This window comes from Pongo abelii, chromosome 11 (assembly GCF_028885655.2).
Source record: "Pongo abelii isolate AG06213 chromosome 11, NHGRI_mPonAbe1-v2.0_pri, whole genome shotgun sequence".
Taxonomy (NCBI): Eukaryota; Metazoa; Chordata; class Mammalia; order Primates; family Hominidae; genus Pongo; species Pongo abelii.
The window spans coordinates 67,713,345-67,734,731 of NC_071996.2; the positions used below are offsets into that span (position 1 = coordinate 67,713,345).

General features: G+C 34.8%; 1 protein-coding gene across 8 annotated transcripts in view; it reads right to left on the reverse strand.

The window, feature by feature from the left end:
• Positions 1–21,387, reverse strand: part of SCN3A (sodium voltage-gated channel alpha subunit 3) — a 115,732-nt gene that overhangs the window by 76,211 nt on the left and 18,134 nt on the right. For 7 of the 8 annotated variants that reach the window (XM_054549413.2, XM_054549417.2, XM_054549414.2 and 4 more), the window contains exons 3-5: positions 11,387–11,700; positions 5,586–5,704; positions 3,899–3,988 (exon numbers count right to left, since the gene is read on the reverse strand). In XM_054549413.2, the coding sequence (XP_054405388.1) occupies positions 3,899–3,988; positions 5,586–5,704; positions 11,387–11,650 (473 nt within the window). In that variant the 5' untranslated portion in view covers positions 11,651–11,700. Of the gene's footprint in view, positions 1–3,898; positions 3,989–5,585; positions 5,705–11,386; positions 11,701–21,387 lie in introns of those variants that run through there. The other variant, XM_063712838.1, reaches the window with a different exon arrangement.

Genomic DNA, 21,387 nt, shown 5'->3' on the forward strand with positions numbered 1-21,387 from the left:
TTTCAAATTCCTAGTAGCAAGTGAAAAGATGAGAAGAAGCAACTCAACTTATTTTTTATACTGCATTTTATTTAAACCAATATATCTAAAATATGAAAATTCAACAATTAATATTAGCCAAATTTCAAGGTTCCATAGCCATATGTGGCTAGTGGCTTCCTCATCGGACAGTACAACTTTAGAGGCAACATAGCTTGGATTCATTTACTTAAATAATACAATATTTTATTCAAATTTCTTAATGAGTAGACTCATTTTGAGGGCTAGTTTACATGTCTACCATAGAAAATATACTTCTTTTTAAAAAAATTTTAAGAATCATGTAGAGTTATAAACTGCCCCCCATTTCTCTCTCTTCTTTCTCTCTCCCTGCTCTCCTCCCTCCCACCGAGTGTATGTGTGTGTGTGTGTGTGCATGAGTGTGCTGTATAGATATATGTATGTGTGTGTATATATATTATCACATGAAATGTTCCAGTTCACTAGTATTTTATATGTGTGTGTTTGCGCAAATACCAAAATACACGGATAAACAAAATGCTTAAACCTAACCTTGCATCAGCTATTATCTCTATGCAATTGGAATAAATCATTCGAACCTTGCTTAAATTCAATTTTCAGCCTCCAAAATGGTGGAAGACTTTTCTATTTGCTGTTTAATGTCATGTATTTCTAGCCCTCTTTTCTTTGAGTCTTGACAATATAAGTTATTGCTGTTTTCGTTTTCTTTCCCAAAATAGTTGAGACTACTTGTTTTTCAACATTGTGTTCTTTAAAAGCACAATTTAAGTTTATTTTTCAGAGCACTTCACCCAAGCCACAAAGATTTCATTTACTCATATTAAATTCATTAGATTTTCCAGCCTACCAGTATTTATATATGAAAAATGTTAGGATCATTATTTTTGAAATGTTTTCTGCACAAGTTTCTTTCATATGAGGGAACAAAGACATCAAGGATAATTTATGCAGATATCTTCAAGTCTAGTTTTCTTAAGTACATTCCCTTCCTTTTCTCCCCCAACAATTCAATTGATCTCATAAGTAATAATTCCTATCTTTACTTATTATGAAGTAGCTGACTATTAGGAAGAGATATATTTTACAACACCAAGCTTATGTTTACTGTGTTGTAGTTTGGATTGTTGTGTGACACACATAATCACCACGATATTTCTGTTTGTAGAGATAGCTGGCCTTTTAAAGGCCTAGAAACACCACACATATAAGTTCTGTTTATTACATTAGTGGTTAGTGCCCCTCTGAGGCAATTCTGTGTTATCTACAGAGTTACTAGGAATAAGATTAAAGTCCCTACTTTTGTTCTTGATTTGGGGAAATTAAGAAAATATGTGGGTACATTTGGAATGTATGGGAAGTGTTCATGGCTGTCCATGGAAGAGAGTCCTAGAGCCTACTGAGACAGAGCTCTACACAGAATAGGTATTCAAAAATGGTTATTAGTAACTAGGTTGGGCAGGTAAGTGGAGTCGGGGGACCTTTATCTCTCTTGGCTATGCCCACACTAGGCTTGTAATCAAGCCGTCAATTCTGTCTATGATGTTCCTGTAACTTTGGTGTTTTAAAACCTTGAAATTTGGCTAATCGTAATTGTTGAATTTTCATATTTTAGATATATTGGTTTAAATAAAATGCAGTATAAATAAAATTAAATAAAATGCAGTCTATAGAAGTGTCTTGCCTTATATAATACTCCCCTCACTATATAATATGGTTCTTAAGTCTTTTTGTGTATGCCACATCTTTGTACAGGGACTGTTTCAAATATCGGTGACTTCAGTTTTCATCTCAGAACTAAGTTATCTTCTGTTTCACTGAACCCAGGGTTTGGGGTAGTAACCACTACTACTTTGCTGTTTTTCCTGCTGGCTTGCTTTCAAGCTACTGAAGATAATTGATCAGAAAACCTGAGCAAAGTTTTCCAGCTGAATGATGCAAATCAAAAACTTTCTAAAGCTAAGACTGCCTTCACAATGGGTATAATCATCTCTAAGTTATTACTGCTTCTTTAGAAAGACAGGCCTATATATTCAATTGCCTTTTTTTTTTTTTTTGAAACAGAGTCTCCCTCTGTCGTCCAGGCTGGAGTGCAGTGGTGCGATCTTGGCTCACTGCATCCTCCACCTCCTGGGTTCAAGCAATTCTCCTGTCTCAGCCTCCTGAGTAGCTGGGACTACAGGTGCTTGCCACCACACCTGGCTCATTGTTTGTATTTTTAGTAGAGATGGGGTTTCACCATGTTGGCCAGGCTGGTCACAAACTCCAACTGCCTTCTTTAACTATCTTTTAATAATGTTATACAAATAAATGAAATTGATACATGTTTAAATGCTTCAATAATTTCTGCTGGGAAAACCACATACAGAATAGTCTTACATAGGAGTGTCCATTTTGTTAACTCCAAAATCATGTATAGTAAATGAGAGTTCTAAGTTAAATGGCTTTCCTCAATATGGGAGCTGGATTCTCTATTACAATAATTTCTAGGCAGCATTTTCAAGCTACTATTTTTTTAACATAACATGCTAAATAACTGACAAATAATGGCTTAGAGTGGTACAGTAAATCCTCAGAGAAATCTATAAAAACAGACCTAAAAGTGGCAGTATTTGTTACACTATCTTATCTCCAATTGTACATTACTTTTAAAAATATAACAATAAAAAGAGCATACTGCGTTTTTTACTTAACCAGTCAGATACCTAATTATTATATTATACTATATATAAATAGCCTATATAATCTAACAACTTTGTTTCACTAAAAACTATGTTTCTTTGATGCAAATAACCTCATATGTGACTGAAAAATAAGAAAATGAAATAATGTTGTTACGATGCAGAAATTGTGTTAGTTCATGCACAATTTTCCCCAGCATATTGATGTTTTGAAACAATGAAGGGCATTTTTTCTCACACTTAAATGGAAAATCCGTTGCAATAATAAGAAGAAGAAGATCTTGATACTAATACACAACATCCACAGAAGTGTTTTCTTTTAGTGCAACAAGGGCCTGGTTAACATCCCGAACAACTAATGTGCTTAGACCTTTCTCCATGTATTAAAATACAGAATGAAGCATTAAGCATTTTATTTTGATGAAATCATACAAATATCCCCAGTCTCCATTTCAAGGGAGAAGGGATGAGGCCCAGGATCTGAGGCCACAAAGAACTCAATGGCTATGATTTTAGGTACAAACATTAGAAAAGAATCAACTGGGCAAGCGTCTTTTTATTGGGATTATTATTGTTTCTATGTTGTATTCTAGTTACAAAGTTCCATAAGTTTTAGTCTCCCCCAATCATGTTTCCCCTAAGCCCTGTTATTTTATGAACACAGTTTTATGGAAGACATTTTATTTCTTTACAGAACACATCTAAGCTGTTTCAGCACACATGTTGTATATAAAAAACTTACATATCTAAATATAACTTAGACATCTTAGATGTTTAATTAAGACATCTACTTAATTTAGAGCTAAAAACCTAAATCTATTCTATTCGAATATAACAATAACTATATACTAGAATAAAATAATTTAATTCATCAAATTACTCAACTGATCACTGTATTTTATCTCAAATGATTAACCATGATTGAGACCTAATTTTAGGCTAGATGATTGGTTTAGTTTACCAGAAAGTGTATACTAATTTATAACCTCTCTTTAACAGATATTGTCATGATTTTGTTGGAAAAATACTTACCTCATAGAAGAATAGCTCCCCCAAAGAACTTCCCTTATCTTCTTTCATATTATGAAAATAATTTTTCTTAGACAGAAGTGGAAACCATAAGTCAGACTATACCCACAAGGAGATTGCTAGAGAATTTGAGTGTGCATTTCTCATTCCCAGAAGTTATTCCTACTTACTCTACATTCTTCGTCCAGTCAGGAGGGTTGCTCAAGGTCATAAATACACAGTTGGTCAAAATAGTGCACATGATAAGCATGCTGAATAAAGTAGATTATAGTTAAGGAATAAATGTTAGTAGTTTACCATGGCCATTTATAAATGACCCAAAACACACAAAAAAGTTTATCGATGCAAAAACTGTGAAATTAATATTATTTGTTTTAAAACAATGATAAAATAATAAGAAACTTCAAAGCCTGTGATATGGCCGTGGTGCACTCTTTTTTTCATTTTATACCATATACTCACAAAACTGAATTTAATAGAAAAATGATCTCTATTTGAAACAAATGCAAGTTATTTTGCATTCCAATCAGTTGTGTGAAATTGCCCTGGAAGAAGAACTCACCATCCCTTAGTAAGTTTATAGTATGCCATAAGTATAAAAGATGTACTTCAGATATATTCATCCCCACTGACTTATAAAACGTTAACGAATGCAATGTAAAAAGTGTGAGAATGTAGAGCCCAGTATAATCAAAGACTACATTGATTGAGAATTCTATCATAAATAGTAGGTTTATAGTGACGTAACTTACTCCTTTAAAATTTATAGCATAAAAGAGGGAGATCCAATTTTGTGCTGATAAGGTAATGTTATTTTCTAGCTTTTTATTTACACTTTAGATTGTGGGGGACCCCAACAGACCATCTGGCTATACTCTTGTATCTAGTCCACAGTATACCTAAACAGATAGCACTATTCTGATGCTCTTCTGAGAATTAGCTATAGTACATTCTCTTGGGATCTAAGTCCAGACTTCCCTGTAAGAAAGTTTATGATTATTTTGAGATAAATATTTTATTTTAGAATATAAATACTTTCCAACATCAAGCCATAGAACGAGAGAATTCATACCTCAAAAGGTTAGCAGTTTCATTTGCCCTGTCTCTAGGTGAATCAGTCTTTAAGTTTATATAGAAGCCTGCTTTGAATCTGCCTATACAAAATTCCCATTTCTGAACACTGCCTCAGAAAATCACCATTCTATTTTATCATTACTTGAGAATTCTCTTGAAATCCAAACATATTCTGCCCTTTTACATATGCTTTTTTGATTAACATTGGAAATAATTTTAAGTTCGACTTTTTGATAAATATTCTCAACCAGGTACATGAGCACATAGCAGGAGTTTAATAAATATTTATTGAAGAAAAGAAGGGAGTAAGACAGAAGGGAAAAAGGAAGAATGAAGGAAGGGAAAAAGACAGGAAGGAAAGAAAGAAGGAAGGAAGGACACAAAGAAGGATAAATCCAGGCGCTGAAGATACAGAAACAAGGCATAAGAGTTTGAACACTTGGTAATGCAAATAGTAATACTAACCGTAATCTAATCTTTAGTAATGGTTATATATGATCTCATTGAAGCTGATAAAGGTGTAAGGAGATTTGCTCTTTTTCCTACTATATATTTCTTTTACACATTCACTATCATGGTTGGTTATATATTTTCTTCTATAATGCTGTAGTCATTCTATAATACTCTTGTTATAAATAGTGGAAAACCAATGCAAATGAATTAAACTAACAATGTTACCATTAATCTCAAAGAAATTTTACAAATATTTGAAAATATAAATGACATTTTCTTTAAAATCAACTGTTAGAAGTAGCATTTAGGCAATTCACATTAAAAGGATATGAATGTACCAAAATCTTGATAGCAATTTTCCTAACAGGGTTTAGTGGAGTTAAAAGATACAAGGCAGAGGTGGCACTGAATCGGAAAATTGCCTTTCCTTTATTCATTACTATAAAAGTCTGAGAAAGAAAATATGAGAAAAATTACTAAATTAGACATGGGCTTATTTAAAGAGCTTACATACATGAAGAACTTTTTAAAAAATAGAATTTGTTTGTTCAAACTTGTTTGTTTAAACCAGGTGATATATCATAACTACAAACATGTTAGATGTTTAAATTAACATATAGTTACAAATAAAGATACTATTTACTATTACCTAATCTATCTCTAAGGTTCCAACTTGCTGATACAAACTGACAATTCTACACAAATTTTTTTACAGAATTGTAATGTAGCTTTACAGATTCCAACTCTATTTAAAGCTTACCATCTGTCTTCAGCTTTGGTAACTTTTCAGATTACTCTGTACACATTGCTACTAAAATAATCTTTTATAAGTATTTTAATCACATCAAATCTTTTAACTTCAAAGTTTATGATGGCTTCTGATCGTCCCTGTAGATTTAAAATGTGCAAACAGGTTGAATAATCTGGTTTTGCTGACTATAGATGTGTGAGAAGGGATCAACTTCTCAGCTAATACTGAAGAGGGATGGATGCATTGAAATTTAGTCTGAAATACACCATTTCAAAGGGCATTCCACAATTAAAATTCTATGATCTGAAAGCTACAATCATCCACTTAGCATTAGCTATGCTACAAGTGATTATTTACCATGTTCCTATAGAACCATCTTTTATTTTTTTCCCACTAGAGTCATCTTTGCTATGGCCAATTCAATTCAGTTGTCAGCCTCAGTCACAACCAGTCAAACTCTCCCTATGACTCTGAATATAAGTGTCATAGACTCCTAGAATAAGGTGGCAACTGAAAGGTCATTTAACGCAAACTCCCTTTATTTCAGGGAAATGTCTCCATAACACATTACAATATAGTTCCACCTACAGTGACCCCCTATTATGTCAGAGGTTCTCAATCTTGCCTGAATATTAGGCTGTCCTGTAGAGATTTTAAAATTGCCAATTGAATGAAAATTTCTGAGGGATGGGCACAGACTTGGGTATTTTTAAAAATTTCCTGAGGCGATTCCAATATGTAATCAAGGTTGAAAATCCCTTCTCTCTGGGAATTTTCTCAGCTATCAATCACCTCCTTAATCATGTCCTTCCAAACAAATCACACTAGCTCCTGATCACTCCCTGTTTCTCTTTACCAGTAAGTCTTAGTATATTAATTTGTACTCTTTTACATGTTGCTTGTAATTATAGTCAAGTAGCAATTTACACATAGTGTTCATTCCAGTGAGAACTAGGTTAGAAATTGTTATAAACCATTGAGCATAAAGAGCTTGTAATCTACTTTTTCTCAATTTTTTTTTCACAGTATTTAATAGCCTGGTTTGCAAATAAACACTTGTTTTAATTAAATCTGGGTTTACCTTAAAGATACTATTTACCTTTAAGACATCTATTCTTTATATCTATTTGTTTAATAATATGTTTCTCTCCTTTAACTAGGGGCTATATGCCATACATTTATGTTGGCTGACAACGTGCTTTGTTTGACTAGGTAGACAAAAATATTTATATTGTCAGTATAAAGGGCAGGGAAAACAATTTCTCTGTTCATTGCTCTTTTGTACTTAAGACCATGGTGCCAACCATTACTTAACTAACCATTTTCCAGAAACCGAACAGTTTTTCTGTTCATTATCCCTTTGTATTTAAGGCCATTGAGCCAACCATTATTTAAATAACCATTTTCCAGAAACTACACAGTTTCTCTGTTCATTGCCTTTTTGTATTTAAGACCATAGAGCCAACCATTACTTAACTAACAACTTTCCAGAAACTGCACACTATAAATGTGAATAGTTTTATGGAGCGGGCAAGCAAACTATTCTTTACTAGCAGTAGGACTGTGTGTAAAGGACAGTGGACCTTGGAAAGACTGTTGTTGAAGCACAGAAGCATTAAAGGGTTGCCTTGGAGTCACCAGATTAGATTATTTAATATTACAGTTGAGCAGTCAAGATCCATTTAGGCATTCAACAACACAACAGCATAACTTGAAAAAGCTCACCATAATTTAAGGTGCAGGTACTCATGCTCTTTTGAAACGATTTCCCTGAAAAAGCAATTTCTGCTTGCGACATTAGGAGAGAGTTTCACTTTGAACTATCTCCAGAAACAGAGTGAACAGCAATAAATTATCCCTTTGAACAAGGAACCCTTTGCTCCTCTTGCAAGATTAGCCTTCGTAGTACTAGCGGAATTACAGCTGACATGCTAAGAGCATCTTCGTTGAATTTATAGGTTCTAAAACAGAGCAGGCCTTAAGACTACAATCCCAGTTTATGTCTCGGGAACAATACCTGACACAAAGAGAACCCTGAGTTCTGAGAAATGCAGAATAAAATACTAATGTCCTGCCTAGTGAAAGAATTGCAAGAAAAAAGTTTGAAATTATGGGGCTCTGATGTTACGAAGAGATATACCTCAACTGAAAATTACTTGAGAAAATGACAGATGAATAGGAGAGAGATAAATCGTAGCAATTCTAAAGTTATGTTTTCAAGTAATGATAAGTAATGATGTGACTTAAAAAATTAATACTTCATATTGCTACTGACATCATACAAATCATCACTGCTACAGCTGGAAGTATGTTAAACCAGCTATTTTGTATTCTGGAATGTTACTTGCTTCTTTTTCCTGGAATGTTACTTAGATGCACATCTTATACGTTTACTAAAAGTTTTACTACTTTGTGGCAAGAATAAGATTTACATCTCAATGATTAGGACCACATCAATCAGAGAACTCAAAAAATGATGCAGCCAATTTTTTAACTTTCCCTTTTATTTTATTATGTTAATAAGCATAGTATATAATTTCACTTAGTGGTTAAGAGCTCTGGCTCTGGAATGGAATGCCTGGGCTCAGATCCTGGATTCACCACTTAAGGAGTGTGGCCTTGAGCAAGTTACCTCATCTCTCTGTGCTTCACTTCCCCATTTACAAACTGAAGCTGACAATAGGACCTGCCTCACTGGTTCACTAAATAGTAAATGAGTTCAAGAACTTAGCAGTGCTTGACACAGTATGAGCACAAGAAAAGTTAGTTATGATTATCACTGTCACTATTATTAATAGTACCCTGGTCAAATTAAATGCCATTAAAATACATTGTGATGTTACTTATTTAATTAAATTAGGTATTCAAAATGTATCACTAATTAATGATGGTAAAGAGTTACATAATACTTTAAAGTTTTTAAATGCCTTTTACCTGTATTTTTTCCATATAATTAACACAGCTTCATAACATATTTTTAAATTCTAAAACTTCTTCCATTAGCTTCTTACTTTACTCCTTCTATGCTAAGAATGACAAATTACCTGCTTGTTTAATAGCACCTCAATCTTCATCTTTATGGATGCTTCATAAATGAAAGCAGTGCAGCCAACAGTAAAGACTGTCTAGATGTCTCGCAAGATGGTTCACAGCCACTATGAATAAATCAGGGTCTAAGTCTGGCTGTCAGCCATGGAGGCAATAAAAATTGACTTTGTCAACAACAGAGGACAATTCTGTTTTTTTAGTGGCAGACTCACATTAACCAAACTTGAAAACCTGGTATATAAAATAAGAATGCCAACCTATTCGTTTATTTAGACAGGACCTTGATCTGTCAACTAGGCTAGAGTGCAGCAACACAATCATAGCTCACTGCAGCCTCAAACTCCTGACCTCAAGCAATCCTCCTGCCTTGGCCTCTCGAAGCCCTAGGATTACAGGTGTGGGCCATCATGCCTGACCTCCAATCTATTTATTTACAATGAGATACACTACTTTCATATGGACTGAGATAATTGTAGTGTAGCACGTTCTTTTCTTCAAGCAGATTTAGGGGAAAACAAATTGTAATCAGAAGGTTTCTTGCTGAATATGGAGCCCAAGCCAGCTGACCTAATCAAATGATGTGGAATGTTTAAGAGCATGTGTTAGGTTGTTCAGTGTAGCCCCTCCACAATGAGGTGGCCTGGCCATTGGGAAGAAAATGCTTTCAGTGCTACTACTAAAGTTCTGTCTCCACTGGAAAATACTAACGTTTGCCTCTGTTGTTCTCCTTTTGTTTCCCCCTTAATCCTACCAGGCTGATTGATTCCCTCTTTTAAGGACACTTCCTTTCTTTAAGTAGCAAATACTTTTAATCATAGCAGAGTAAATCATGCCTCCTTTCTTAAAGATATCTTTACAAATATATCCTTCAGAGCAACAGTTTTCACCGGATAATATTTTTTCCAATTTCTTGGGGGGTGACTTACTGTAATCATCATAACTAAATTTCAAATTTTTCTTTATCAATTCTATAGTAAATTGTTGAAATAAGTTATTTTTAGAAGTACATGAATGTGTTAAATGTCACCTTTTATGAAACTAGCTATAAAAGGGGAAAAGGAGACTCTGTTTAACTATTTACATGTACTCTTATGACTTTAAATAAAACATTAAAGCTCGCTATTCAAAGTATGGCCATGTAACAGCCTGATGGTTTGTAAGAAATTCAGGATCTCTGGCCCTAGCCCGGACCTATGGATTCAGAATCTGCAAATTAAAAGATCTTGAGGTAATCTGTGTAGATGTGCAAGTTTGAGAAGTACTTATTTAGAACAACAGGACTAATTCCACGTCTGAATGGTTGTCATTTCCTTTAGCCATCACTGATTTTATAAATTATAAACTTTTAAAAGGATGTGCTTTGACTAATAAAGGTGTTCAATATCTTCCACAATCTATAAGTCATCAACTCATGGTGATATTAATTTATCTTTAGTTTCTACATTGAGCTATTTTTATGCTTTTAAGTGTAAAATATAAATCGTGGTTATAAAATGCCTTAATATCCAATTAGAAAGCATAGAGTGTACCACCTATTTTTTGTATTTTCTATAAAATATCACCCAGCTAGTTTCACTATAGAAACCAGCTAATTCTGATACAATTATGCATTTATTTTAGCATTAGGAAAGCACAGTCATAACTAGTAATTTAAATCATGTATGGATGGAGAAAATTGGAAAGTTCTTTTTTTTTGGTCTTCCAATTTTGACATTTTTTTCTTCAGGTTGATGTTTTAACAGTATACGTGATCCAGAATCTAGCATGCCACAAACTATATAAGGTTAAGAGAAGATCCTAATCATATTCCAGGTTATTGGAGGGAAAAAGGAATCTCTGGGTGAACATGCTTCTTCATGTATTGTCTGGCTATAGGAGGATGCTAAGCAGAAGATTATTTATTGCCCTCTAGAATACAAATTATTGTGAAGGTACATCAAGTCAGTCGTGAACTAAAATATAATTAAGTACAGCATATGCTCATAATTCTTTTCTGCATAGGTATTATTCTGTAGTCTATCCTGTGCTTGAATATGTCAGCCATAACAGATATTTCACTTTGTTGATATTAATTTTAATTTTGACTATCTGAATTACTGTGAAATTGTAGAAATCATTCATCTATTCATATTTCCTCACTGTAACCAACTCTTGACTTCATTTATTATAAATGTTTGTTTTATTATATTGTGATAAAAATAAGTGACAGTGAAGAGTATTATAAAATCTTTAACAGAAGAAAAATTGTGATGCTGTATATAAGGCCCAGAAAAGTATATTACAGTTAAGAGTTTAATTAAAGATTTATTGGAAGGCTAAAATCAATACTCACTTTCTTATTGATATAGTAGGGATCCAGGTCCTCCAGGGGCTCTGACACCATCTCTGGAGGAATGTCTCCATAAATAAATGGAAGGTTCTTTCCAGCTTCCAAGTCACTATTTGGCTTTGGTTTGTTCTCATCATCATTATCTTGTTCCTTTTTGGGCTTCTTGGCTTTCTCTTCTGCAGCACGTTTTTCAATAGCAGCAAGAGATTCCCTAGTAAAAAGGCGGAAACTTTCAGGTCCCGGGGGTACCAACAGTGCCTGTGCCATCTTTTCATCCTGCACATTTAATTACGTGTAGCTTCTTGCATACGAATTGCCTGCAATAAAAGAAAAATTGCATGAGAGTTAGGAAAGCAAGCTTTGGGCATAAGAACATCAACCAAAATGTCATTTTTTAGTAATTTTTTAAAGCTATAAACATTAAGTCATGCATTTAGTAATGCACTACACATTTGAACTTAAAAACATCATCATTCAACCTCATTCTCAAAAAGCCAAGTTCATAAATCTATCAAAAGTCTGTACTTAATGTTAGTTTGATTTAGCCACTCTAAAATGTACAGTATATATAATATATATAAACATTATATTTTACCTCAAGAATGTATATAATTTTGTCCATTTTTTAAAAGCATTTAAAAAAATTCTGTTTTGACACTTTAAGCCAAAATATAGTATACTTTCAGCAAAAGAGTAATGCCAGTTAAGTTTGTCAATAAAATTGCTTAATTATTCTGCATCCTGTCCCCTGCCTTTTCATAACTTTGTAACTCCCCAAATAAAGAAGTACTGGTAACAATACAATTATTGTGATACATCCCTGACTCACACAAATGAGGATAGAAAATGAAGTTTTGCCAAACCCAACCACTGTTCTCGTCGTCAGCATCATTGACAACTGCTGCTCCAGAAAAGATCTGATCACCAACAAGCAGGGACATGGAAGCCACTGCTGCCAGAGAAATCTAACTATCTTTAGTATTTCCTTTCTTTTATTAAGCCAGACTCTGTTTCCTTCTGAGGCAATGGAGAATATGTTTACTCCTTATTTCAATCTGCTGCCCTTCGATTATTCCAAGACAATTTTGACGTTTTCCCTGAATCTTCCATTTAGTATCGTGGTTAAAAGCATGGACTCAGGTGCTACACTCTGTCCGTTCTAAACCCTGGCTCTGCCACTTATGAGCTGTGTGATCATGGACAAAGTAACCCCTTATTGCTTGACTTCATCTATAACATGAGGGTAGTAGGGAAACCGACCTCCCGGGTTATCATAAGGAATAAATGAGTTAATTATGTTGTGTCTAGAATAGTTTTTGGAATTAGTAAGCACTATATTATTGTAAACTATCATAATTAAATTATCTTCAGTTTTCCCAGCTATTTTCCCTCTTTTATGGTTTCAAGCAACCTCACAATTCAAACCACTCTTTAAACAAGTTCTTGCTGTGCTGGAACCACAATTGTGACTACGGAATTAAAGGAATGAGCTGAGAAGTGCAGTGTATAGAGGCACACTCACACATGCCGATCACCTGGATGAGAAAGAAGGGAAGGCAGACCGATGGAGTGGCCCTGCTCAATTTCTAGGGGAAGGGAACAAAAATCTATTTGCAGGATACATAATAGAACTATCAAAACCACAAGAAATCAGCTATGTAAATTTTGAAACATGAGTTATTTTATTTTGCATTATGCCAAAAATCACATTTAAAAAATCAAGATAAATAGAATACAGAAACAATGACAAACCAAATAAAATAAGTACATCAGTCATCTTATAAAAGAACCTACCACTATGGCACCAAAGTCATGATCAAAGTCATCTGTGACATTTTCCCCATTCCTACGATTCCCCTTTGCCCCCGCATTTATTCTAGGCTCCATAGTAGTTTATCCCTAAATGGCCCTCTAATTCTTGGCAGCTCACTACATAAACTTGAGCTTACAATCAGAAGCTCTGGATCTTTTAGTAACATAAGAAAAACAATATAGGTTATTATGTGTGTGTTTTTTGTTTGTTTGTTTATATCTTAATTACTAGTTCCCTGATCTGTTCCAATGACAAAAAAGTGTTTCTGTAACATTACTTATTATATTATACTATTATTATTTTTTTGAGACAGGGTCTCACTCTGTCACCCAGGCTGGAGTGCAGTGGCACAGTCACGGCCCTCTGCACCCTTGAACTCCTGGGCTCAGGTGATCCTCCCACCTCAGCCTCCTTAGTAGCTAGGACTACAAGTGCCCTCCACCATGCCTGGATCTTTTTTGTATCTTTTGTAGAGATGAGGTTTCAGTCGCCATTTTGTCCAGGCTGATCTCAAACTCTTGGGCTCAAGCCATCCGCCCGCCTCGGCCTCCCGAAGTGCTAGGATTACAGCAGTGAGCCAATGCGCTGGACCCAAAAAGTGTTTTTAAAGTAAGATATGTCTTTTCTTTGAGTTAGTATTTATGATATAATATTGTCATTATATCTTTTGCTACTATGAAGGTATATTCTATGTAAGTTATAGAATAAAATAGCAGGCCTGTCAAAAGTTATGTTATTTTTCTCTACTAATTTTGAACAGAACTTCTGTTTTATAGTTGGGCAGCACATTTTTTTTCTCCATCAGGTGGTATAGTACATGAATTGAAAGGTTTGAGAAAAATTCTATTTTACTCAAAAGTCAGTTGGTCATTTATTTTGTGTTTTCTAAGTTTTCGGGAGGCAGCACAAAATAAAACTAATATTTTTAGCCATCTTATGTCAATTTTGATGGTCACATCATCAATCCAACTCTAAGCTGTGTGGAATAATCACAGCTTTTATGCTTTTGAGTGCAGAAAGAGTTTGAGCATTTTCTGCAAGCCTTAAGTACCTAAAGATGTGTAATCCATCTGTCTGATATCACCTGCCGTGAATTGAATGGCTGTGGTTCTTCTCCAGTGCTGAATGAAAATGAAACAGCATGACAAACATGTCTTAAGGAAATTCTATGAAACATGGTCGCTTTCTTAGAGGAGAAAAACAAAAAAAAAGAGATTGATTTGAGAATTTGGTTTTGAACTAATTTTGATGTCTTTATTGACAATAAAGGAAAAACACACTGCAATTGGAATGGGAGATCTGGGTTAGCATTGAGTCTGCTGCTAATGGTATGCCTGTATCATCTAACCTGTCTCAGCCTCAGTGTCATTGAGGCACCTCAACACAGAGATGGCTGCCCTTTTCCAGATGGGAATAGCTAATTTATATTAATAGATACATTTTACTTAATTGGAGTCTCCTAGTTGGTTTTTGTTTTAGAAATAAAATTAGGTTTAAAATATCTAATGTGGAAATCACTGAATAACTTTCACAAATTATTCTGATTTATCTGAGATGATATGGAACAAGGTGCCATCACAAAATCATGAAAAATTTTTTACAAATAAATAGTCCTTTGCCTTCTTATTTACCTATCAAGGGTTGGAATAAAGAATTTGAATCTTGGTCAAAAGAAAGTAAAAACGTCTCATTGAAATTCCCATACTGTTGTCTCTAAGTCCTCGGAAGACAGGCTAGTTCCAGACTCTCAGCTTTTCCCGTGCAAGGGAATTAGGGTTTGCCCAATATTTGGGTAGGCTGAGAAATTAAAGAATTTAGTGAGTAGAGTTTCTCATGGCTTCACTGACAATTTTGCTGTTTGGAAACCCCTCATAGTTCTTTGGCAGTTCTCTTTTACTTTTTTCCTCTCCTTTCTTGTACTCTGTGAGCTTATTATACAGAGTTCTTACATAATTTTATATTCATATTAGAGCAGACTTTAAAAATTAATTCTTACTGATGCCTTGGTGTGGAATATATATATATTATTAATGATTATATGCACATTATAATTTATTAAAATACATAAAATTTAATATATCAAATTTTCTCCAGAGCTATCTTTGCAAGGACAAAAAAGATATGAAAAAAATCTTAGGAGATGATCTCTTTAACTGAAAACCAAAAAGCCTGTGGATGAATATGTGTAGGTAAAGCAAATACATCCCTTTGTTAACTAGTAAAAAGATTATGGTTCAGTATATCCTATTTGAGGAACAAACTGCAGAACTCCAAATCTGGAAGGGATCTCAAAATCATTTATTTGGAAAATATTTATGGAGGGATTCTATGAATCAGTACTCTGCTTGAACCAGGAACCCATGGTCACTTCCCTGGGGCTGACAGTCCAATGTGGGAAGCAGATTTTTATACAGATAATTATAATACAGTTATATACAGCTGGTTATTGTCTGAGGTTCATAAAAAGTATCAATATATTCATCCCAGGGAAGGGAGAGACAGCTATGGTTTGGAGAAATTTCCCTGAGGAAGTGATATTGGAGTAGGTTTTGTAGGCTAGTTGGAATTTGACTGGGGGCTTATGGTGGTGGTGGCTGGGAAGGGGTTGGTAGGAAGACACATTAGTAGAGACACATTAGTAAATACATATTGAGCAGGTGGGGTGGGGGCAGCATGTGTGCAGATGCAGAGACAAGGAAGAGCATGGGGAGTTTGGGAGCAACAACATGCAATTCATTATGGGTGGACATCACCCTGCACAGAAGGGAGTGGTATGACATAAAACTCCAAAGTTAGGCAGGATAGATCACTGAGGATCCTGTACTACACATGAAAGTATGCCATGGATGGGGAGTGTTATGATCAATGTGAAGACTGGAAAGATGGTGGCAGTATGAAGGGTGGACAGGCAGGGAGTGATCCTAGAGTGGTAGTTTTCAAATGTTGTGGTTTCAGGATTTCTTTACACTCTTAAAATCATTCATGAACCCAAAGAGCTTTTGTTTACGGGGGGACTTAGCTATCCATATTTACCACATTAAAAATTAAAATGAAGAAATGTAAAAATTCTTATTAACTAATAATAAGCACTTGTATGTTTATACAGACAATAGATGGTTAATGAAAACAACTATATTATTCAAAACAGAAAAAAATTTAATGAGAAGAATGAATTTGTTTCACATTTAGTCAAATATCTTTATGTCGCTTAAGAGAATACATTTAGATTTTCATAAATGCTTCTGTGTTCAGTCTGATGGAATATGTTGTTTTTTTGAAATATATGAAGAAAATTCTCACGCATATGTGTGGCTGGAAAAGGGAGTGTTTTAACTGCCTTTCCAGTTAACTGTGAATATCCTTCTTTAATATCACATCAAAACTCTACAAATGGTAGTTTATTAAATTAGTTGTGTGAAATCAAAAGCCATATCAATGAACTTTTGATCTATCTTGTGCTTTGAATAGGTCTTTTACCTAATCATGCATGAATTATTTGGAAAATGGCACATTGTTATGAAGGTCTTACAGATTTTGACAAATTTTATTATATAATATCCAAAAATCGCATTTGTTACTATCACCACTAATGTCATGAGAAAAGTTGTAATGTATGGGTAGGCTGTCAAGCTCCCAGTGGCAGGTAAAAGTTTTCCCAAATTCCAATTTGCTCTTGAAATCTCGAATTTTAACATTGACAACAAATGCTGTCATTTGCTTTTCCTGAAGTGACAGGCTTTCCCTTTGTTCATTTTTGAGAAAATGTGTGCCAAATACTCAAGTCTGAATAACCATAGTTTGTCAGTTATTCTTTCAAGTGAAAATGGTGTTCCATGAAAAAAAGAAAAGTGGCTTATTCAGCTCCTGACTCAATCACACAAGTGCTTTTCCTAGAGACAACTAGGACACTTCAGTATGCAGTCAAATAGTTTGTATATTCCTCCAATTTCATCATACAGAATGTTAAAAATATGTATTTTTAGGGTTGTGCTTGAATAAAATTAATATGTACTGCTTCATCAGAGATGTATTATGTGAACTGGCATTATTTTTCTTACTGAGAGTGTGGAGCAATGAAGAAAACACAGACTACGCCTATAGTTTGATGCTACTGCATTGATTCCTGCTAAAGCATTAGCAGTTTTAGCACATGCCTATTGCTTTATCAGTGCAAGTGCAAAAACAGTGAAAAAAGACAAATGCCATTTTGGTATTATTACGAAAGTAGTTTAGAACTCAAAGCTCCCACACAAAGGGCCCCAGGAATCCCCAGTTGTCTAAAATCTATACTTTGAGAACAACTGCCCTAGAAGAAGGCAGTTAGACACCACTCAATAGTCAAAAGAAGAGAAGTAAAGGATCTGACTATAGCTCTGGTACCAAAAGGCATGGACTTAGCAATCAGAACTGAATTCAAGGCCTGACTCTGCTGTGTTCCTGAAGCTTCTTTATTCTTTATAATTTCCCTAGCTGTACAATGGAGATAATCATAGTTCATACTTTATAGAGTTAATATAACATTTAAATGAGAAAATGAACCTAAAGGGTGAGCACAGTGCCTGGAATACATTAATAGTAGGCCATCAATAAGTTAGGGAGAAAAACCACAGCCAGAAGAGTGTATTTAATGCACGAGTATAGGAGAGAGAAAAACAATGAGATTTTGTGATTGACTTGATAGGAGATATGAAATAAAGTTATAGGGTTAAGCTCACTTCCAGCTTTCCAGCTTAAGCCACAAATCGACATTAACCCAATAGAGAAATGGAGGTTTGTAAGGCATGATAATAAATTCTGTTTGGAACCTGTTCAGTTTGAGATAGCTGTGAGACATCTGGATATATAATTAAAATATGGATCTGAGACTCAGAAAGCTGTCTGGGCTGGGGTAAAGTTGATTAAGAAGTTACTGGATGAGTCTGGGCATGGTGGCTCATGACTGTAATCCCAGCACTTCAGAGGCTGAGGCAGGAGGACGGCTTGAGCCCAGGAATTCAAGGCTGCAGTGAGCTATGATCTTGCCAGTGCACTCCAGCCTAAGCTACAAAACAAGACCTTGTCAAACAACACACACACACACACACAAAAAAAAAAAGCAGTTGAAGCTGAAGCTAAGAATATGCATGGCATTGCCTAAGGAAAAAAATGAAAGAATGATGAGTGAAGAGGCAAGACTCACACAACTACAAATTTTTAAGTAAAGGGAACAGAGAGGATGATAGACAACGAAGTTAGAACAATTATCTAGATGCCAAAGAGGAATTTCCAAGATGCTAATTAAAAGACACACGTGGGATTTAACAATTAGTCCAACTCTCTGCCTGTAAAATAAATGAAGAACAGTCCCAAAGAAGCTAAGTAATCTCCTCTAAAATGTCTACTGACAAACACAAATTATGACTTTTTCTATTATAGTTGACATATTTGTCTTGAATCTTACTATTATATGATTTGCTCTAAAAGTTCTAAGCTGTATATAAATAACTACAGAAAAATAGATTTGACTAGTTCATTTCAGTTTTCTGGCCTCACATATCAGTGTACTATGATGCTAACATAATCTTATGAAAGTACTTGAAGCCAGCCAATATGATGAGTACAAGACTAATATTTGTTAATGAATCAGAATCTAGAAAAATAGCATTGTAAACATTTAGGATATGCTGTGGCGTTACTAAGGAAAAATTTATTTTTTTCCATTAGTCATGGCCTATGGGTTCTCATCTTGCCTAATTTTCCAGAACTGCAGACAGTTTGGCAAATTGTGTTGGTCCATAACCTGTAGTATTAGTAGTGTCTCTCTTTCCCTCTCTCTGTCGGGATTTTTATGATTATGTTGCAGACAAAATTGATTAGTTCTGGTCTGTTTCCGTGGAAACAAGATTGTGTCAGAAGCCTGTAAATTTTTCATCTTTATGGATGGAAAGTTGCTGTATGTCATACAACTTGAGATAGCATTAAAAAAATCTGCAGTGTATTTTCATGTCTTTGAGAAGGAGAGTGTGAGTTGCTGTGAAGGACTGGGTCCATTACTGAGGAGGGATGCTGTATTTTCTTGGTATCTATAAGAGACTATTATAGTAAGGGTATAATGTAAAAGACAAGATTGACCAATGAACTACCTGTTGAAGAAAATTAGTTATTTTTCCCAGTGAAATTTTCACTGAGGGCCAATGATTGTCTGTTATTTACCATATATTCTCAGGCAGCATATGCACCCAACAGCATAAGATTTATCAAAGGCATACATACAGCACTCAGCACATTATAATGATAACCACTGGACACATTCCAAGGCAGAATTAAATACTATTTTCTATAATTTCAATAGTTTTGAAATAATACCTTAATCAGGGGGCTGTGAAGATCGAATAACAATAAACAAAATTCTATTGAATGATTACTATATCTCAGACACTGTCATGCAATATATGCATGTTAGCCCATTTAATCACTATTACAATTTCATGATGTTGTTACCATTATTATTTCCACTTTGGAGATCAAGAAACTTAGGTGCAGGTAGACTAGATAAGACAAGGAGCTAAGATTTAAACCTGTCTAGTTCAGAAAAAAAAAAAAAAAAGCCTAGGTACCTAAGCCTGCAAAATGAGAAGATTCTTGATGTTTGCTGAAACAAAATTAGGATAAATCAGCTACCTTACTGGGAGGTTACTATGTATAAAGCCCTGTGTCAGGAATGAGTGGTATAATCTAAGAAATGTTGCAATATTGTCCTCATCTTTATTTCCACATAGGAGATAGAGCAAACAGAAATGAATTAATAACAAACATAAAACCCATGTCTACTTTCACATGTATGCTACACACTTTGGAGTTATTTAATGATAAATTAAAAGCCTAGGCTAGCTTCTTCTACGTCAGGTACCTCTTGCTCTCAGTGTGTTGTCAAGGAAATCAGCATTACTATTAGTCTGAATAAACCTATTGAGAAAGTAACTCTACAGCAAGGGTATCACTATGTTATAGCCAAACACAAATGAAATCTAGACCTTCTTTATATTATTGTTCCGTTTCTATTAGCAAACGCATGATGGCCAACATGTGTTAACTATTTAACAAGATGATCTATTTCTGTTTTTCTGTACCTGGACTCAATGTCATGGCTCTGAAAAAAAAATAGCTTATTAAAAAAAGCATGAGTTCATCTCTATCTTCAAGATAATTATCCTGGAACTAATTAATTTTTAGGGGTTGATATTTTCTGTGACTTCGTCCTTATCAGGTAGTTATTAGCTTGAAGAGACAACTGTTAACTAGTAACAAAAATTAAGTCAACATTTTAAAGGACAAATCAGCATCATTGGATTTATTAGCTCTTTAATGTTTCTATTAAATGCTTGCAAAGTAAACTGTGTGTTTGACCCCCCAGGATTCATTCCATTCCAGATGTTTCCTTCAAGTCCCTTGACCATCTTTGTTTAAGAACCAGGTATATGATCTAATTCTGGCCAATGAAAGGTGAGGGGACTTCAGTCAAGTTGTTGTTTGTAAAAAGTTTCTTCACTACCAAGAAAGAGAACAAAGGGAAGATAGCATTCTCTGTCCTCTGGACCCTTTTCTATTGGGATAGAATACATGGCACTACTTTAGCCAAAGCCAAATGAAAACCAGAAGAGATGCTAATCTGAAAGCAAAGCTGACACACTGAGGGTGGCAGGTCACAGAGACATATTTACCCCTGGGCCTTTGATGGATCACTTAGCTCGTGGACCCGAACAACCTCTGCACTGCTTGTTCTGTTCAATAAACATCTTTCTTGACTAAGACAGTTTTAGACAGTTTTTCTAGTTAGTTGCAGATGATACACCAAATAAACAAATAGTGTTTGGTCAGTTCAAAAACTTGACCAATCCAGAAGCCAGCTCACAACCAAGTACTCACCACATATTTGGATGACCTTTACCCCATACAGTCAGGTGAGCCATAGATCCAATTACCAAATAAATATAATAAAATTTAAAGTAAATACAGTCCAGGGTAATTTACTAAATACACAGGATGAATGTCTCTCTTAAAAGAAAAATATATAAAAAACTGAGTTGCCGGGCACGGTGGCTCACGCCTGTAATCCCAGCACTTTGGGAGGCCAAGGCGGGCAGATCACGAGGTCAGGAGATCGAGACCATCCTGGCTAACACGGTGAAACCTCGCCTCTGCTAAAAATACA